At 40.6% G+C, this 22,052-nt stretch overlaps 1 protein-coding gene across 4 annotated transcripts in view; it reads left to right on the top strand.

The window, feature by feature from the left end:
• The window catches only part of dab2ipa (DAB2 interacting protein a), a 156,512-nt gene that overhangs the window by 72,583 nt on the left and 61,877 nt on the right, over positions 1-22,052 (top strand). For all 4 annotated transcript variants that reach the window (XM_018759463.2, XM_029259560.1, XM_018759469.2 and 1 more), the window contains exon 3: positions 9,250-9,368. In XM_018759463.2, the coding sequence (XP_018614979.1) occupies positions 9,250-9,368 (119 nt within the window). The remainder of the gene's footprint in view (positions 1-9,249; positions 9,369-22,052) is intronic.

Here is a 22,052-nt window from a genome sequence, read left to right on the forward strand (position 1 = left end):
GAGTCTCGGTTTTGCGCATTGAGAAGAGATGTGACAGGCAACTGCACTGTCATTCATGTGGCCTGTGGCTCTTTTAGAGAATTAAAAAAAAAGCTTCATTTGTGGGCAGTGTTTGGAAGACCAGTGTTTTGGTACAAATGAAAACTCAACAAAAGGCTCACCAAATCAACACAAGTCTGAGTACAGCGGCTACTGGTCACATGTTCACTCCAGCACAATCTGTTCACCAACTGTTTGCTCCCTCACTCTTTAACTCGTATTTGCACATAATTATTAATGCAGTTGTCACAAGTGGAGAGGAAGGGATCCCTCACTTTGGACACCTGGAGGGATGCTGTCCACTAATCATATTCCTTCTCTGAGAATAAGCCAGCAACGTCAGCTGTGACCCTGGTGACTCAGGACATGTGCTCCAAGCTGCCTGACTGCATAGTGACACCAACCTATTGAAATGGGCTTTTGCCCAGCACTGCGGAACACTACTAATCTGAGAGCACACAACCACACTCCCCAGCTTCGGGGGTTGTAGGAGCTGGGAAGACTTGGCCAGCAGTAGAACACGTGAGCCTTACCGGTGGCCTGGCAGCAGCTCCATCCTTGCAGGGATCTCATTTGAATGTTTCTCGCTCTCAGTTGCATTACACACTAAACTGCTTGGGAATGGAAGGACATGGCACATTTATTAATGGAAAACATGCAGAATTTTTCTTTTTATAAAGCAAAGGATCAGGGTGTGGAAGGTATCAAGCCACAATGATACTTCATCTTTTCTCCAACGTGGAGAAGTTTTTCTGAATTTACAGAAATTGTCTTCCATAGGTGTTTTTTTTTTTTTTCTGACCAGGTGCTGTAAACTTCATTTCCACCTGATGGAGCTATTTTATAGAAACTCACCCCCCCGTCCATCAGTGTGCATTAGTCTAGACCACTCATGCGACAGAATCAGAATGTTTCATTTTTCTCCTATTTACATTTACATTTACATGTATTCGTTTAGCAGATGTTTTTCTCCAAAGCAACATACATCTCGTAGAAAATACAATTTGTGCATTACATTAGGAGAAAGAGACATAGCTGCAGATGTGTGATTCTTAAGCACAGTCAGTTTTTTTCCACCAGATGAACCAATGTTCATCACATGAGTATCTGCATAAGACTTTATGCTAATATTGATCATTCCTAATCACCTTCCTAGTAATTTTTTTAAATATATATAAACATGTACGTTACACTACAGGAGTAGCAAGAGTTACAGTAGTTTAGTATTACAGGAGTTGCAGTATTTATTATCATTTGGCCATGTTTTCTGTGCAGATTTTGTCTAATGTGTTCGTGTGTGTGCGCCTCTCCTCCGTGAATATGCGAATTCGTTTGCTACAGTAAAAGTGATTGTCACTGAATGTGGTGCTCATATGAAAATGTCTGCTGAGGCCACGTAGTTGATTGTAGGTTCAGCAACCGATATGCATTTTGGGCATTTGCTCATTACTCTTGAATTGATCTGGGCAGTTATAGGAAGTGAGGCAGCTGATATTGTGGTGGTTCGCGCTTCTGCCTTGGCCTCCGTAGCTTACCGGTTCAAACCTCCCTTACTGCCACAGTACTCTTGAGTAAGGTATTTACTCCAAATTGTTCCAGTAAAATTGCCCTGCTGACTAAATAATTTAAGTAACTTAATGTTGTAAGTTGCTTTGGAGAAAAGCGCCAGTTAAATGAATCACTGAAATGAAATTCCAGGTAGTATGTAAATCAGAATGCATGAACTTGTACCAGTCATGTAAGGTGATTCAGCAGCGCTTGAGAGATACGTAAACTTTAAAGAAGAGCACTTTTTAAAAAAAAAACATGCACATTGACATTCCTCAGTATACAGCAATCTGATTTGCCCTGTTTGTAACAACAAAAGGCATTAAACATTTACATTGGGAGGTGTGGTGGGTGGCGCCACTATCTCACAGTGCCTAGGATGCATGGATGAGCATTCAGTCCCCTCTCTGTGCATTTGGTTTGTTCCCTCTGCGCTTGTGTCAATTTCCTCTGTGTTCCCCCATCCTACTCCTTCAGTCCCAAAACATGTTTTTGGTGAACTGTTCACTCTAAACTGCCCATGGTGTGTATGTTTAAGTACATATGTACAGTATGTGTGTGTTGCATTGCCTTGGTGTATAAATGAGGAAATAATTGCAGTGAATTCAGTATAGTGTATCTAGCAATGTAAGATGCCTTTTACAAAGGGTTACTACCTAGTAATCACTGTACCGTGTTGCTTTATACAAGTCTGAAAAATTTATAAAAATAATGTAGCATCTTACAGAATTGATAGAAAACTAATTAAGAATTTTGTTGCAATGTCAACTATATTAACATTAACGGGCATTTCTTACAAATCAGGGGCTGTGCATCACTACTTGTGTTGTGTGTTAATATGAAAATGTGCATTAATGTGCATGCACACAGTATTTCATTATTTCCTGAATCAATTTATTGTATGTGTTCTGAAGTGACTGTACTTTGAGTCCAGTAATTCAAACTGTTTTTTAATTAGCTACACAATTGCAATGAACATTTCTAGCCAGTTTGTCCTCCTTGGTTAATTTAACTGTTTAAAAGAGATGGGCATATTTAATTAAGAGAATAACAACAGGCCCTGCTTTAACTTCTAACTGTGAGTACACTCTTGGAAGTCAGCTTGTTTAGATCTGTGCAGTTTTCCCACATTGCCTGGAGCTGGGACTTCGCTATTGCAGCCATTTGTCAAGAGAATGAAAAACCTTGACTGAAACCTCAGGCTGTCTGTCATCTCTGCAAAGCTGCCACTGAATGTATTTGTCCTAAACTCAATAAAAGCAATGTTTCATGTTTTTTATTTATTGGATACATGCCTTTGGTTATAGTCAGCTGAGTTAAAGATATCTTTTTTCTTTTTTATGCAGTAGTGAATTAGTAAATAAGTTATTTGCTGTGCCTGTGTATGACTATGATTCAGTCTGAGACTTGTTTTTATGCCCTTATGTATTTTTTCCTGCAAATTAAGTAATGAGATTGGGATTTAAGAGCCATTGCATGACAAACATACTGGAAATTTTTAACAGTTTCCAGCATTGGAAAACAGGCTGGTTTTGATAAAAATTGAGTTGGTGGGAATGCTTCTGTACCATTCAGGAAGAAAAGCTGGAAAAAAAACAGGACATGGTCAATAAGGAAGTGACCCTGGCACAGGCATGGATTTACCAGAACATCCCACCTTTTTTGATCCACACTCTCATGGCATTTCCTTTTACACAATTCTGTTACGTCAATAGCACAAGACAAGTCATTGATGTCAATGGCAAGGCTCTCATTAGACCATATTCCACTTGCCAAGTACTCGGAAGTCCTCTACCTTTGCTCCTCATAGTTCACAAACCATAAATATATTTTAACTATATTCCAAGTCATTTGTGAGCAAAATCCCAGTTGAGCTTTGTATCACATTTAAAATCCCTTTGGTATGACATGTGTTGTTTACGACTCACATCCAACTACCTGCTGTCCACAGTTTCTCAGTTACTCCACAGTCAGAGTAAATAATCTGTATTTCCCAGAAGCCAGCCCTGTGATGCTCGCCCAGTCTGGCCTAGTTTGTGTCAACATGTCAATGTTTCTCCATCAATGTGAAGGACAGTTTTCCTCAAAGGCATGATAAACATCTTTAAAACTTTTAAGGAGCAGGACATGAGTAGTTATGTTAAAATAGATGTTGGTCTCATCATGTGAATGAAACTTTGGACCACGCTATGGAATAAAGCAAAGCATCACACATCAGCTGGAGCATACTACCAAGGAAACGCACTGGAAGTTTCATCATACAAACGAGTTCCTGCTGTTTGAATTCAAGCTGAAAACAGAAAATAGTAGAGGAGAACTGTGTTTTCTCTGGGGGGATAAAGGTGGGAAGCTGCGCCATCAAACAGTTAAAAGTGAAGAAACACACACCCCTGGGATGTATATAGAACTGAAGGATCTTGTTAAGGCAAAAGTGAGCCATGAAGTTGTGATGAAAAAGTGGAATTCTGATCAAGCACAATCCCTGTTGCCCCAGCCACTGCTTCAAGTGGGAACCTTTCCCCTTCTATCTCATCTGTGAGACCCAATTAATCCCCAACTAGTCTGGCCCAGACAATCCCACTAGACCTTGCAAGTGAGAACATCAGTTCAGAAGTTTTTTGTAAGTTTTAGCTTCTTCAGAAATGTTTAACGTTATTATTTCAGGCTTCCAGATTTAAAGGATGCCCTTTAAAGCAATGCAACGCAATGTCTCTTGAAACCCAAATATTTGCAAGCCAAGGAGAAGAAACAAATGAGTTTCCTTTAGCTGGCGTTGTAAGTGCATAGACACTGCAGTACTTTTTCATGCCGTTCATTCCAGTGTTTGAGTTTTAAGAGATGTTTAGTTGCATTGCTGTCAAAGCAATCTTTTGAAATCTAGATGTTTGAAATAATCCTGCTTTAGGGTTAGGATTAGGTTAGCGTGTCTGTCCTCCTGTTGAGAATTCTCTATCAACTGGACAATTCTGTCATTTCACCTCCTTCATCGCTATACTGCAGCTACAACCTGGTGTTGTAGATACCGCAGAGTGGTGCTACACGACTCGTGTTTGACCTGCGATAGGGTTCCCATGTATCCCCCCTCCTTGTCTCTCTCCATTGCTTTCCTATAGTTGCTCGGATCAAATTCAAGACTCTGGTTATGGCCTATAAAACAATCAATGGATTTGCTCCCCAGTATCTACAAGAACTGATCACTCGCTGCACCCCAACTAGACTGCTATGCTCCTCCATCTCTACCCTTTTGGTGGTCCCACGAACAAGAGGCGTAAAATCAAAAGCACAAAAGTTTTTTGGTTTTGGCTCCAATGTGGTGGAATGACCCCCCTTACTTGGGACTGCTGAATCTCTCGACATTTAAGAAGGGTTCCAAAACATATCTTTTTTGGGCTCACTTCTCCTCTTATTTCATAGGTGCATAATAAATGTGTGTGTTTATGCTTTAATATTTTTTTAAAAAAGTTTTAGTTTGCCTAATAATGGATAAACCTTTCTGCAGCTACTCATGTGAACTGGTTTATACTGTGGTATGTAACAATTTGACTGTACTGAGGAATCACATGGCTGAACCTCCTAATGCTCTCCTTCTCTTGGTATAATGCACTTTTTGTATTCCTCTCATAGATGTATGTTGCTTGGAAAAAAAGCTTAAGCTAAATGGATCATTTTAAATATATCTATGTTGAACTTCTAAATCCTCATCACACATGTCACTGTAATTTAAAGTCTACCAACAAACCCCAAAACTCATTGTTATGTAAACAGTAGATTTAACTTAGTTTCTTTCTCCCAACTTAATGGTCAATGATGTGATTCAATAAATATTTAATCTGTACAGTGAAACAATATTATGATTTATATTACATGTTTTACATGTAGTACTTTTTTAAGATGGGGGGCGCGGTGGCGCAGTGGGTTGGACCGGGTCCTGCTCTCCGGTGGGTCTGGGGTTCAAGTCCCGCTTGGGGTGCCTTGCGATGGACTGGCGTCCCGTCCTGGGTGTGTCCCCTCCCCCTCCGGCCTTACGCCCTGTGTTACCAGGTAGGCGCCGGTTCCCCGCAACCCCATATGGGACAAACGGTTCAGAAAATGTGTGTGTGTGTGTGTGTGTGTGTGTGTGTATATATATACACTTTTTTAAGATCATTTGCATCAAATTGGGGGTGTCTCAACAGCAAAGTATGCCGTTTCTGCAGTGTGAAATTATCAGTCAGTGTGTAACTGGATCACTGCATCACAAAATACCACAAATATCTTCATTGCATAAAAACGGGCAAATTGCAGTAATTAAGAGGTGTGAAGTAGATGCAAACCACTGCATATAAAATCTGCCTGAGGTCTGGAAGGAAGAAAGAGTCTGTGGTTGTCTATTGCCCACCAATAAGTGCAATGAGAAAGTAAGGGGATAAGCAGGCATAAGCAATACCTGAAGTCCATTTGGCGGGAGCTGAATGGGGTATCGACTGAACCAAGACTGCGAAGGCCAGGAAGAAATCCGGCAGGATTAAGACAGGAAGGAGTTGGCATTCAAGGAGAAAGAAGACAGCCAGCCACAGACATAGAGACAACTCCCACTTCAGTTGAGACAGGGAATCAGGATTTTGATGAAAGAGGCTTGTGAGCTGGACTCATCTCGGCAATCCAGGGGTCAAGATTGCGCTTTTCCAGACGCAGACCATTTTAAAAAGGAGAAAAAAAAAATAGTGAGCTATGTGTTAACAAGAGCGGAAAAGCATGGCCATGGATTTTCAGAAATGATGGGCGGAAACTGAGCCCTGAAAGGTGATGGTAAGGTTTATGACCCTGGGGTAAAGGGAAGACCCGAGAACTGATTAGCGCAATTGGTGTAGGATGAATGGGAATTTCAAAAGTCTAACAACAGTCTATTGCTAAATTATTTTAAAAGACATACAGTATTTACTTAATGAAAAGGGTATTGTTTAAAAACTGCAGGAGAAGGGCATCAGTGCAGTGCTCAGAAGAGTGATCACATTAGTTGCAAGCTGAAAACATGAGCACTTCATAGAGAAGTTTTTTTATATTTACACAGACACAGAAAAAATTTTTTGTCTCACTAGCAGCATGAATCAGAGCGAAGGAGAAGAGTATTTTGAAATGTTTGTTCGATTTCTGTTTAGTATGTAAACAGTTTTTTTTAACAAATTGAATTCCGTTATGCGTATTTTCAGTAGTATCAAATCTGATTCAAAGTGTAGAACAAACCATTATACCTTTCTCCTAGATCACATACCATGTTATGTTAAAGCACTGTACACTGTTAAGTTACAATAATTCACTCTTTTAAGGCAAAGATTACTACTTACCTTGCTGAAGGATACCACAGCAGGTAGTGAGACTTGAGCCTTGGTCTGTCAAGTGCAAGGTGACTGCTCCTGCTACTATCCCCTTGAAGCTGCTGTAAATTTTTAAGATTTCTGAGCCTTTTTTTTTTTTTAAACTTCCTTAGGCTAATAGTTCTTAATGTGAGCTTGTGATTCTGTCTTTGAAAAGAGCCATAATAATATATGGAGAAGGAAATCTGTGTAATGCATTTTTCTCATATTTTCATTTCATGCTGAGAGTGTAGATTAACAAGGTATTTATCCAAGTATCTTTTCAAACTGCTTTCACTCATAAGTAATATTTCCACAAAGTAAAAGTAACATTCATATTTAATGAAATGCAGGAATACCATTTTTCAAGCAGCAATAAATTTTTCTAAATAGCATGACCAGGAGCAGTGCAACCTTTTAAGTATACATAGCTCATAAAAAACATGTCCAGATGTACCTAAGCAAACTTTCCTGATAGAAGCAAGTTAGATAGCTTTAGTAACAACTGAGCTTTTCACACTTTTTTCTTCACAGATTGCATTTTCACATGATGAGAGAAACAAGACATTAATAAAAAATAAGGTGTGCATTCATCACTAACAGGCTTAATACACAGTATGAGACAATGTTTGTTTCAAACTTTTTAAGATGAGTTCTATACATAAAAATAGCAATTCATTTATTCTTACATACACACACACAGACACACACACATATATATTCATTATGATGGTGGTTGATTAATTAAATTCTGATTAAGCACGGGTCCAAGAAACAGCGTTTGCACTCCGCTGACAGTGCTGGACATTTTATGATGTGATATTTGTCATGGTAACCGTACCATGAAGAAGGACTGAAGGTCTTTTGCTCTAGTAGAGTGTTCAGATTTTAGAGTTTCTGCATATAGACATTGGCTTATGGTTGTATAACCATTTTGTTTCGTTTTGGTACCCAAGGTTTCAGATCTTTTGCTGCTCCTTGATCTGGCAAAAAGAGTCAGTAACGGAGACCTGAGGCTCAAATTTTTTCTCAGTGTGGAGATCCCACGCATAGGTTTGTCTTTGTGTGCACACTTCTCTGAAAACGAGACTCTTTAAGTGTAAGTCATTCAGTCAGAGTTTGCTAAGCACAGAGCTCTGCATAGCAACAATAGTACAAAGTGTTTTCCAAAGGCATCAGAGTAAATCAAAGAAATTAAATGCAGCCACAATAAAATTACCAGTATGTGAAAATACATATCAAGGGTGGCACACACTCTAAACTGCATAACAGGTATAAATATTCAAACTGTGCACATGACATCTGGAAAAAGCAAGTAATTAACACAATAGAATGAGAAAAATCTATGAACAATATTTTAAAATATTGTTGTAATAACTGAGTAATATAAATAAGTAATATGACTTGTCACATGTGTAAAAGACCAATAAACACTGTGACAGACAGTAAAATTTTCATTAAAAACAGAGACTATCAACATATTACACAGCAGAAATGTGAACACAGAACTAGAGAGTGACACACACACATATATGCATGTGTATATATTGTCCATCCACCTAGTTCCAATAACTACTTTTCCTGAGCAGAGTCGCAGTGCACCGGAGCCTATCCTGGAAGCTGGGATTAAAAAAAAAGGTTGTCTGCTGTCTGTTTTTTGTCACTGCGTCTGGTCCTTGTGTTTTTGAGTCCTTTATGCGGAATAAGATTAATTTACAGGTGACTATAATTTGTAGAATCACGGAAGAAATGTGGTTTCAGTGTATGTTAACTGCACTGACGAAGTCCTTTTTTGCATGGAAAAAGTCATTTGCTTCTAGTAGATCATGTTAACACCATATTTTGGCTTTTACAGACAGACATTCCCACATTTTCTGATTGTGGTTTGTTTTCTGCCATCCCCTTGTAGCTTGCAGATAGATCCAGGGCACTTTAAAATGCTTCCGCTGTTGTTAATCTGGCTCTGCTTTACATAAGAATGACTTAATCTCTGTGAGCAACGGTGACGCAGTGTTAAACAGGCGAAAGCTCCGCTCCTGTTTTGAAGTGCCAGGGCTTCCTGGTCCTGTTATTCCCCCTGGACCTTAATGTGCCAGCCGCCAGTTTCCATGGTAAAGTGGACATTGGGAGGGCTTTACCCTGATGGTGCAGTCCACACATTGGGCATAGATGCAAAGGCAAAGTGCAGGCCCCTCAGTTACCGAGGGAGCGAAGGCACATTCACACATAAGGAAGCCCTGTTTAGTCGAGCTGCAGTGATTGCAGATCCATAGTCCTGTAATCAGTTTGTCATTTAAGCCTCTTTCTTTGTCCTTTCTGACTACGGCAGGGGTTCCTGAGCAGGAGACTAAAAGGCTCCATCAAGCGAACCAAAAGTCAACCAAAACTGGACCGCAACAGCAGCTTCAGAAACATCCTACCAACTTTCAGGACCACGGACAATGACAGGTAAGACTGCACTCTTCCCGGTGCCTCCTTTTTCTGCATGTGTGAATTTACTGCCTCGGCTGCTGACCTGTGTTTGCTTTCTGTAAGGATATAAAATTTGCTGTCGGTAAACCTATGTAGCCACTTAAAATAGACAGATAGCAGCACCAGACAGAAGGGTCTGTTATTTTTACTGAAGAAGTCTATTCAGCGTTGTTTTTGCAGAAGATCCTTTCTCTCTGTAAAAGCTTGAGCCTTGAAAGGATGCAGACTCTTGGGGTGAAAAATTTTGAAGTGAATATAACGGTCTGAAATTGTTAGTGTAATGAGAAGAATGATATTTAAGGCTGTAGAATTAATTTTCCTGACCCTGCTGAGCCACCTTTAGTATGATCACGGGAGTGCAGTACATTCAAGATTGGAAAATGACTATTATGAGGGTCCTGACAAGAATCACCCTGAATTTGGCAAGGTGCATTTCATTTGTTGGCTCCACTAGCACCAGAGTGGACATAAATTGCATTTTATCAAACGGCAGCATATCTGACAACAGCTATTCATTTCGTTGCTGTCACTGCTGACAGAATAGGTGAGTATTGATGTTGGTGAGAACCAGGTGCTACAACAATAAAGAGAGTGAAAACTATAAAAGGACGAAGTATGTTGCATATTTTTGCAAAATATTTCTCTTTGCTAATGCATGGCAAGATATATGTTATAAAAGCAAAATATTTCTCTGGCTGTTGTCTTACATACACATTTGGCACTGGATGTCAGTTCCTAATTTTGTTGACAACTCCAAAGTCAGTTTTGCCAAAAAGTCACAATTACAAAATCCCTTCATTTTTCCCACAAGTTAGGTCATTTAAAACCAGATATAATTAAAGTACTGTTGTTACATATTTTTATTAACTTTGTGCTACATTAAAACTAATTAATAATTATTAAAAAATGAGCAGTAATTATAAAATTAATAAATGGATTAAAACATTCTCTCCAGAAGCTTTTATTCTGTCCCAACTGCTGGACCAATTCATTTTTTTTACACATCCCTAAGTTGTCGTTTTGATCTTGATTACATACATGTAGAAACATGAAGCATTTTACTGACATCTGTAGCCAGGGTGTGTAAAAACTAGTTGCATTTGCTTTTCAGTAGACAGAAATCTGAGGACATGATAAGTGAAAATAAGTGATGGAAATGTCATTTAATATAATCGGAAAACATTTATAACTCAACCATTCTTTACATGATATTGAAAGGAAAGGAGAATCATTCTGGTGGCGTTCAACGCCGTACCACAGCTCTCCTTCTTAAAGGACGCTCGTGTGCTTGGCCGTCGTGCTGTCAGTTTGATGGCAGTCACTGTGGAGACGTAAGGGTGGCTTCCAGCTCTGTGTTGAAGAAAGCATTGGCTCCTCGTCGTAACGGTTGCCTCTGGCGAAGAGAGTTCACATCTCTGAAAGGGACATCACTGCTGTAAATTGTATTAACAAAGGATATACTATACTACTATACAGTACGTTACACTATTATTGGAGCTTTGCACCATCGTATCATTCGATCTAGCGGTGCATCTTTAGTGAAACACAACTGAACACTTTAACTACAAATGTAATAGCAGTTATTTATGAAATGGTTAATAATCATTTGATTTTGCACTCCCTGGGTCCATGTTCCTCCGCAGTGAATGTATATATGACCATTAAATACAAATATTCTGCATATGTCCATTGAAGACATGCTGTAGTTGCGTTACCCTATTTGACCTGCCTGGAAAGTGAACTTATACCTGGAGCGCACCTTAGATAATTAAATTTATTGAGTGTAATTCAGAAAATAATGTGAAGTATTTATCCAAATTGCGTAAATTGAATGAATTTTGACTTTTTCTTGCGCAAGGAGTTTATCTCAACTTTCTTAAAAAGTCCCTCTATTTAAAATGACAACCCACAGCCTGTTGTTTCTCTTACCTTTACTGTTAAACAGTAATGCCTTTCAGCTCATTAATATGCCATTATTTCAAGGTGTCATTTTTCACTGTCTTAGTTAAAGTAGTGCACATTTCAAATTAAGTTCAGTGTTTCTGCAGTTTTCTTCCAGCTGATGAATAAAATGAATATCCTTTATTTCCAGTGCAACATACTTTCGAGAGATGTTAGTGCTTTTTCTTTTTAACAGTCATTAATTGAATGCTACCACCATACTAGTGTCCAAAGGTTGTTTGGAAGCACTGAGTTTCACAGATTTACTTTTCCTAACACCGGTAGAATGGTTGTTGGAACTGGGTGCTTCTATAATGTAAGCTACTCTAATAATTGTCAAGTTAAAGGTACAGTAAGTACATTAAATTCAACTCATTTTTTATAGAATCCTATGCTGAATTGGTTTTAAGCATCTTTGAAATTCTTCCATGAATCAATTCTATATATATATATATTTTCCAGTGCAAAGATTATATTGATCACTTTGTGTTTAGTTTGGATCTTTAACAGAGTGGGGTGTCTGCAAATGGCAATTCTTGCTGCAAACATGCATTCTGTGACATCAGCTTTTACCAATATATGGCAACAAGAAAGAAGAAGGTATGCAGGGTTTAATTTCTTTTTATTCTATTTACTGATTAATATTTTATTCCTTAAAATGCTGTAGAATTAAATTTTTCATTTGATTACCAAGATGTGAACATTCATCCTAAAATGGCAAAGAATTTAAATATTAAATTAAACTATGAAGACCTGTTGCAGCACCAGCACGTTCGTAAGCGATCACGCATATAATGAGGTTACTTTCGAAAGAGGCAGAAAGTAGCATAGTGTTTAGTAGTGTGGACTTGCAAAGTGAATTTTTAAGTCACCGGTGGGGCATAATACTGTTATACTTTTGAGAACTTTGCTCAAAGGATATTTGATATTTGCTCTGAGTCTCTCTAGTAAAAGTACCCAGGTGTATTAATAGTTGAAATCATAGGTTATTTCATACAAAGCATCAGCCAAGTAATGGAATTCTCGGTCCACTCTGGGTTATATAGAGAAAAGCTCTGTCTGTTTGTTTTTTTATGTGGTTAAATCCAATGGAATTTCAGAACAACTAAATCTGACAGTATACTAATTTTGGACACATTGTAACACGTGGATCAGTGGAAACATCTTGAGATGGGTTTATACAGTCATTGGCAGGATTGTGTCACACCTCAGACCTAACCCCAGCACAGCGCACCTGGCAGAAATCAGCAGGGGTGAAAATAAATGAAACCACACCACCGCTCCCAAGTTGCGGAATCTCCATTGGGACAACCGTCTCCTCCAAGTTTGCAATCTGCTACTTTGTCTTGCTCATCTTTTGCTGATTGTTCCTACCTCCATCTCCCCATACTTGATTCCTCATCCCCAAGTCCTGATGCCCCCGTTTATGACCTTGGTTTGTTCATCGGATCATCCCTCAGAACGATGTTTACTCCTCAATTCTTCGACCCACGCCAGATAACAATTCTTGCCTAACCCTTTGGACAACTACTACAGGATCCCACACTTGGGTCCTACCTCCTGTCTACTGCCTGTGTGTGTGTGTGTGTGTGTGTGTGTGTGTGTGTGTGTGTGAGAGTTTTCATGTTCTCCCCGTGTCTGCGTGGGTTTCCTCCGGGTGCTCTGATTTCCTCCCACAGTCCAAAGACATGCTGATCAGGTTCCCCCATAGGGTGTGGGTGACAGAAGGAGTATGTCCTACTGATGTACGGATGAGTGATCCATTGTAAGTAGTGTATCTAGCAGCGTAAGTCACCTTGGTGAATAAGGTGTGTGGGCTCATAACACTACATAGAGTTCATTGGAAGTCGCTTTGGAGAAAAGTGTCTGCTAAATAAATAAATGTAAATGTAAATCTACTTCTAAAATGCTTATTGTAGGTAGACATCATTCTAGAATTATTTTTTGAGCTGTGGATATAAATATCTGTTGTGCCAAACATTTCAGAAGAGAACAGAAGGCATAGTTTTCCCTTTTATGTCATAATGTTGGCTTGTTATTGTGGAAACCTTTACCTACTATCTGTGGAAGACACACTATCTACGTGGACTCCTCCCACACTTGATGCGTTGCTATGCCGACATCATCCAAGGCCATAGAGGCTCCGCTTCTGTTTCCATGGCCAGACATGTGCAATCCCAGGGCATCTATGACTCCCGGGAGCCTTGTCTCCTTACTCAGAAAAAGTAGAACAGGCCAGAGGAACCCAGCAGAAGAGCTAGAGAAGAGCATCGAGGCAAAAGGAAATCTCACATGCTGCTCCTCGACCACAGCCGCTGACAGTCCCTTCTGTGCTTCAGAACCAAACGCTGACACAGAACAGGGAGCATTTCTTTGATTAACTCAGCTGCAATACATTCCCTGTGAGCCAAAATCCTGTTGTAAAAACACGTACGTACAAACAAGGCTCCTGCCCCACCAGTGTGTCCTCGCAATGCTGATGATGGTTGGGTCACACTCAGATTTTACGCCTCATTACATCAGCATTTATTCCGGGTGGGAGCAGGATGCTCTCCAGAAACACATGCCGAGTGGCTGCACCCATGCCGCACACTCTCACAGACTGCACCGCCGCTCGTGCACCAAGTCTTATTCGGTTGGGTGGTCCTGTGGGGGCGGGGGTGCGCCTTGGTCAGTTACCCTCGGCATTTTCCTGTGATTTGGATATGTGAAAAGTGTCCCCCTCCCTCCCACTGGCTAGTGCGACCTGGTCCCAGAGAACAGTGGACTGAGGGCAGTCTACTGGCACTGGCTCCAGGACAATGCTTGCGTATGCACGGCTGCCAAACGTCTCCGGTAGCCTTGCCTGGCAACAGCACTCCAGCAGCTGCTGGACTTCACCAATGACCTTGCCTGCAGTCTCTCAATAAACCTGACATTCAGGGGATTATTTAACGGTTGCCACTTGGCTCAGGCACATTTTCACAAAAGCTCTCGATTGCTCTGCCTCCACATGCGTATTTTATGGAGGGCGATGTGTATTTCACATGATGCTGCAAAACTCCTCCGCTGTCTGTTGTGCGAGGAGCAAATCGCTGTTCCCCAGGGACAAATAACACATCACGTCTTCCAAGGTAGCATAGTTTAGTGCTTCAGGAATACGACTGCGGCCGAGTACAAAATACTAATAAGCATCAATCAGATTTTGCAATGCAAATGAAGAGGATTCAGCCGGAACGGCCCTTCCCATCCCAGCTATCACCACCCCCCGAGAAGAGCGACCTTTTGCTTTTCTGCATCCTTGCGTCCCTCCTCCCTCAGTGTACGGCACATATGGCAGATGTCTGTCGTCCTTTAGAGATGTGTTCTTACACAACAACATCAAATATGAGGAATCCTGAAAGGCTGCTATGTGTGCCTTGCAAATCTCTCCTTCATGTTTTATTCACAGTGAGCTGGGTCATATCTGCATCCCATGCACTGGGGTATGTCAAATAATTGTGCGTGTGTGTATGTCAGGCATGAAGCCGAATTACCAGAGGGCATAGCGGAGTCTCAGATAAGAAGCAGTTCAAGTAAGACGAGAATAAATTATATGTAATGTCTGAACCTGCTTTGTATTAGCAATGCAAGCACATTTTTATTTATTAATTCAGTAGCAATATTCATTCACTGAGGTTTCAGAAATGGTTGAATTTTGGACTTGTATGGAAATTGATACATGTTTTATTATTTGTACCGATTTTTGTTTTCTTGGCATTTTCCTTGCCGAGAGGTGGATTTTGGACACAGCTAGGCTGCAGCGTTTACTTTTTTCCATATCATTTTTCAGGAGACTTTAATAGCGAGAGTAACACGAGACTTTTTTCTTTGCGTCAAAGCCGAAATGAGATTGGAAAAGACAACCTTCTTAATTAATGGTCACCCTTGGGATTATCTCTTGTCATTAGTAGACCACTTGTTTATTACCAGAGTAATTCCAAGGCTTTTGTGATGCTGCAAAAATGGTCCCATATGACAGCGCTCAAGTAAATAGGTGTTTTTGGGTTCAAGCCCCCGGATGAGTAATTGTTGTTGTACCTTGTGGGAAGGTATCTATTCTATAACAGTCTATATCACTTTGTTTGTAGAAAAGGTGTGATACAAACTGAATATCTCCCTCCCTGACATAAGCACAAACACAGAATACACCCACAAAAGATACTCCCTAATGTAGCATTCTTTGTCATCTTGAAGTAGAGAGAATTTCATTGAAAAGCTTCTTGAACTATTTATGCCATTATACCACACCGGAGTGCTCTGACATATTCCACCCTTTTCAGTATTCTGTTGAGTAAGGAAAGATACGCTCTCTAGCAGAAGCTGGAGTTTCCCTGGTGTTGAGCAGGTGCACAGCACGCTGGACCATATGTCTTGCCGTCTGATCACAGGTGCATTGAGGGTCACAAGGCACGGCTATGCCGCAGAGGGAAACACCAGGAGGGGGAGGGGTGTGGGACTGGCCATGCTTCTAATGGGGTCAGTCGCACAGCCAGCAAGGCTGACGGAAAGCGCCTTCCGGGTCACCTCACCCCATCGCTCAGGGCCGTGCTGCGGTGTCCCACTTCATTACAGGCTGCATGGCTCCAGAGCAGGACTGAGGCCAGGCCCTCGAGAGTGGCACTAATGCAATGAGACATTGTAATGGTAAGGCACGGTGCTTTAGGCTCAGCTCTGTGTGTGTGTGTGTGTGTGTGTGTGTGTGTCTTTGTGTAAAGGATTTAATACTCTGTCCCTTTGCAACTCTGCATTCCAGGCCTTTGGCCCTGAGAGTGTATCTGTGGCACTTGTACAAGTATCTTTCCTGTACTATGATTATTGTTGGAACGCCCAAGTCTGATGAAGTTCACCAGCGAGACAGAGGAATAGGAGGGGACTGCTCACAGTACATCATCCAGTTTCAGGCCTCAGCGAGTGATCCTCTTTTCAGACGGCCATGGAAGTGTGTTGGGGGTTGAAGGAGCAGAGGTTGCTTAAACAACCGGTCCAAGGAGACGCGGGGTTTGTGGGGCGGTTTACATGAAACCTCCGTATCTGTCTCGGGCTTTGAGGACCATGCAGTGAGCTCGAGGGACAGGGGGAGGTGACAGCACTCCGCCTGTGATGGATTAGCCTCATTAAATCAAATCCTGCTCCATGAGCCGTCAGACCCTGGGCTCATCAGTGTGGCTTCGTCTGAATCGGGCCCTTTGTGTTGGCTCACGTGGCGGAGTGCTCCACTCATACCCCACCCACTGCTCCCTCCACTCCCGCTGCCTCTGTTTCTGTATACGCTCCAGCGACTCGCCAGCATCCGACTAGCATCTGTCTGTCCGTCACCCTGGGTGACAGGCCGCTCCCTGGTCCCGCCCCCTTGAGCAATCTGTTTTTAATTGACAGCTCTGGGGTGACATGTTCGCTGAAGAGAAAGCAGAATGCTTTGACAGCCCACATGTAGCCCAGCCCCCAACCCTTTGTGCAGGACAGTGGTGAGGAACCTCCCCACCCAAAATCAAAATGACAGTGTTGCCAACAGAAAGTGATGTGGAAACATTTATATGTGCAAGCATCAGCTGGATTGCAATTGCATGCACTGCTGCTCTGCTGGACAATGGTTTTAAAAACAACAGTGGGTTATTTATGCTGATATTCCATCCTCATGCACCTTGACGTTTATGAGTTGCTCCTACACAACGGATTTGGATCTACTGGTGTTCTGAGCTTTGCAGCTCCCTCTGAGGAAATAGTCTCAGACAAGAGAGAAGGTAAATGATGATAAAAGCACAGCCTGGGAACCACTACCCCGAGAAACTGGAAAGGGGACAGATGAAGTCGTCCTGTTACTGGACTCACTCCAGCAACATTACATTATACTCATTGAGGCTTTCTTTGAGGGTCAAGGTTTGTCTCTCCTGCTTTGTGAAAGCATCTGGGTAGGCTAATCACCAGAGTAATTACACAAGTGCACGTTGTTCTGTCTGCGCTGATGCTTTACATTCAAGAGACAGAAGTTACGTTCCGTTGGCCGTCGTGCGAAAGGTGTCAATGTACACGTTGTTACTGGTCTCATGAAAAGTTGAAGCTGAAACAAATATACCAAGTGTTGACGCAATTTTGTAAAGAAATCCTGCATGATTTTTGATACTGACCAGTGCTAGACTCTCATATGTACATTTTCGGATGAAAAGAATTCATGTCACTGTTTAAGAAATATAGCTGTGTACTTTCTCTAAGGCAAATACGCTCAATCTGTAGCAGAGGAGCAAATTTGGTACAATACAGACTGACCAATCGGTAAATAAAGACAACATCCCGCTGTGCACTCACAAAAGTATTACGTCTTACTGTATGTACTGCAATTTACAAGTATTTAAAGGTATTTATACTGTTATACCTGTAACAGCACCACTTTACAGTTCAAATTGCCCACACGCAGAATGCAAAGTTGTTTGATAATCCCTGTAAAACATGTCTAAATGCTGCAGCTTTATGCAAAAAGAAAACTAACTGAATGAATTGTGCTCTACTGCAAAAATCCAGGCGTATTTAAATGCATTATGTAAGCTTTCTGATTGCATACTTGGGTTCTTCGCATTGGCAGTAAAAAGAGCCAGTTATACCTAAGGGTTGATCAAATGTGCTATTGAAGCAGAGATATTGGTACATACCAGCAGTTTAATTCTGTATTATTTTCCTCTTCAGTGTTTTTATCTGGACGTTTGAAAATCATATAATTCTGAAGACAGATTTCAGATCCTTACTTAAGTACAAGCCTTGCTAGTCGGAACACATTTGCTTCTTAAGGTATACTCATTTACAGCTGTAATGGAGGATTTGATGATTTTCAAATGAAACTGATTTTTCCTTCCAGACTTTAAAATTCATCAAAAAGCAGTTTTGCTTAAAATCAGTCCCTTAAGAGTTATTTTGCTTGATGAAATTTATCAGTTCCTGGAGAACAATGCAGACAATTATTATTAACCCTTATTTAGCTGATGCCTTTGTCCAAATGGACTTGTACCAAAGGGTGTACTATACTAAGCAACTCACAATTATCAATAATTTATACAGCCGCTTATTGTTATGGGCATTATTTAGGCAAAGTACCTTGCATGAGGGTATTACATCAGGAGCAGAGATTTGAACCTGGGTGTTTCAGTTGCAAGATTTTTGGCTCTAACTGTTGTGCTACCCACTTCCCGAAAGAAAAAAAAAGCAAAATAAACAGCTGGCAGGCCTTATCATTCTAAAATTAGATATGCAGTGTACGAATGAAATGTGGGATGGCTCACCTTTCATCCAGATCAGTAGCTTTACTCTTATTTTTCGAAGACATTTAACTGCGGTCTGCCTCATACAGTGCAAACTGCTATGCATGCGCAGATAAGCAGTTGAAGGATAATTCCCTCCTTGTGCTATAAAACATCTAGTATGCCCGGTAAACAAAAAAAAAAAAATACTGGGCACAAATGAAAACTTGCTCCATTTTATACTTTGTATGCTGCAGCAGTGTTGTGCTGACATTTCGGTACCGACAACAGGAGCAGACGGCTCTGAGCCTCTGAGCCCTCACACAGTGAACCATGTTCAGAGCCTTCTGTGGCAAACACCGGAGCAGCTTTCACCAAATGGAGATCTTGCGTTACGGTTGTGTCAGTACGGCTGCAGTGCATCCAGATGGTCGGACTTTGCCGCTGATGACACAAGCAAGTCGAACCCCTGTCTTCTCCCACTTCGCAGTGTGGTGGGTTTCTCACAATGTCCTTGAGCTTTGCAGTGTGGACCAGCGTATTTACATTTCATCTATCTAATTAGTTATGCCATACTAAGCCTTGTATAAAGCTTTATGACCTACCTACAACTTCAGAGGGAAAAAAAATGTGCACATTTGAATAACTTTGTAAATCAAGTTCTCGATGCATACAGTATGAAGAGTAACTCCTATTACACTTTATTCTTATAGCACCAAGGGCTTCATGTGTTTCACAGAACTGCAGTATAAAACAATTAAAACGGTTTTTAATTGATATTGCAGGTATATTTCCATGACTACAACATGACATGAAAAAAAGTTATTGTTGTGAAAGTTATAATATAAGACCCCTCCACTCTCACTGTCTGTGTTGGATTTGCCTTTTTGAAATATGGGGATCTGTGGGGTTGGTCAAGAACTTCCAAATGTGCTTCATTATCATATTCATTGTATGTCCTGTAATCATAACATTATAGCCATGGAATGCATTGTAGAAAACAGATCATTGCAAACAAATATCCACCCACAAATATCTCTTGAGCTGGATTTGATTCCTAAAATGAAATCCTTAGAATGCAACGGAAAGTAACAGTATGCCATCATAGAAGGCTGCCTTAGAAATTGCATGTCTGCTGCATAATACTCATAAACTTCATAGTGTTTTAGTCTAATGAAAGGTAATAAAGACAGTATTGATTTCTGTTGTATAGTAAAAAGCCACTCGCCTTGTTTTTACTCTCTACAGTCAGTTGTAATGGATTAATGGACCGATGCAAAAAGGGGTCAGATGTGTTGCAAATCCTTTTAGTTCCAATACACTTGTATTTGGATTCAGTATTTTGCTTATTTCGATTCTTTATTTTTTTAATCAGCCTGTTTCTCCTCCAGAAGGTAGTCTAAACACATAAAAAATTCCTAGTAGATTTAAAATAACACGTTTTAATATGAACATCCAATTTACAGCATAGAGTCTTGTGTTTGCCATAAACCTGAGCCATCTCTCATAACAGAGAACTGTAGTATACACTGAAGAAAATAAGAATATTGGTGGCACATATTTTACAGTTCAGCTTCAGCTATTTCTTTGTTTGTTGATTTCCTATATTTACTGAGACCACACCCCCCCAAAGGAGAGTCTATCTAAAAGTTGCCAACATCATGTTTATGAACTGCAATAATGTGTATTTTTAGAATATTTATTTGTTATGGCCTTCATAACTAAGGCTAGATTCACTTGGGTAGGCACACGGATGGAGGGCGGGCTGTGCTTTATGCTTCCCCACATCGACCATTGAGGAGAAGTTGCTGTGATCTCAGCATGTGTACCACTGGCTCCTGTGCTGTGGAGCAGAACAGAGTCTGGCATGCAGCACTGTGCAAAAAGGGCCAACTGCATTCTCCAAGCATATTTTTTCATTCCTGAAGAGATGGTTGTCGCAGATTGACACAATTGCACAGAAAAGGGCACTGTGTGGGATTGGCTTGTGTCTGAGTGGAGTGCTGCCAAAACACTTGTAGCCTGATGGCTGACAGTGATATGACTGGGCAATTATGTGAGTAATGTGATTTGAGCAATCTCACAAAGCCATCTGATTGACTGGTCAAGTGGACACATGTGTCCGCTAGACTGGTGGACTCTTTCAAGTTGTCGGGGAATGAGAGTATTGATCCAGGGTGAAACCAAAAGCAGTTTTCTTGGGACAACCTTGAATAGATGATCTATCATCAGATACTTTTTGCTGCAGATCAACTTTTTTACTTAAGATAAATCCGGGTAGTTGTAACAACTACATAATTAGATCATATGTGGGGTATCTTTATCAGCATGTGTAATACACAGTATTAACTGCTGCAACCAACATCAACATAAGAGAGCACATATTTACTATCCCAGCAATGCTGTTTTGGCATACAGTATGGCTGTATTTCTACCGCATAATGGTGCTTTATTTGTTCTGCACAATGTACTTCCTGCAATCAAACTTTTAAAAAGTACCTTGCATTTCAAGAAACAAAACATTTCTGCTGCGTATATAGATGCAGTCTTCCATTTAGCACACTTAACTGCTACAACAGCCTTGAAAGTCAGATGGTGAGAAGCGCATCAGTTTGAAGAAGGAAAAAAAAAAAATTGTAGCTTTCCAGAATATTCTGAGAATTATAAAAAAAAAAACAAAAACAACTAAGGCAAAAACCCACAAACCACAAAAAGAAAACATATACTATTAGTCTATCCTGAGTTTTGCACACCTACTTGTGCGATGAACATCGGTGCACGAAGTGGAAAGACAATCTAGGTTTACTGAAGAATCACACATCTGCAACTAAATCTCTTTCTCCTAATGTAATGCACAATTGTATTTTCTCTGAGATGTACGTTGCTTTGAAGAGAAGCGTCTGCTAAATGAATAAATGTAAATGTAAATATACCAGGGTTGCTACCAGTGTAAATGCAGGGTTTCACCAGGTGAAGGTTGGTTTATTGCAACGCTGGCACTGGGCGGGGAGGGATGATATTTTAAAACTGGTTTGCTAAGAAAACAACAACACACACAGCTTTAGGGAGAGAACTCACTGAAAAAAAAATCTGTATCTTATTTTCTACCACCGCATGCTGTCCCCTTAACAAATCACAACAATGTTTAAATCTCAAACAGGTAGTCTATATCACAAACTAAATAGAATATTAAATAATTTTATTACTTTAGAAACAAGTTCTAAACACATCCATCCTTCTGTTCAGTTTCAACAACCACTTGCCATGAGCAGGGTCGTGGTGAACCGGAGCCTGTCCTGTGAGCGCTGGGTACAAGGCTCGGGGTATTCACCCTGGACGGGACACCAGTCCATTGTAGAGTTATAAAGATGTTAAAATGATTTCAGTTAAATCAAAACAACTTTTAAAATATGAATTCTGTTACAATTGTAGCAAGATTGTGTGTAACTTTAAAATACCCTGAAACACACAT

This window comes from Scleropages formosus, chromosome 17 (assembly GCF_900964775.1).
Source record: "Scleropages formosus chromosome 17, fSclFor1.1, whole genome shotgun sequence".
Classification (NCBI taxonomy): domain Eukaryota; kingdom Metazoa; phylum Chordata; class Actinopteri; order Osteoglossiformes; family Osteoglossidae; genus Scleropages; species Scleropages formosus.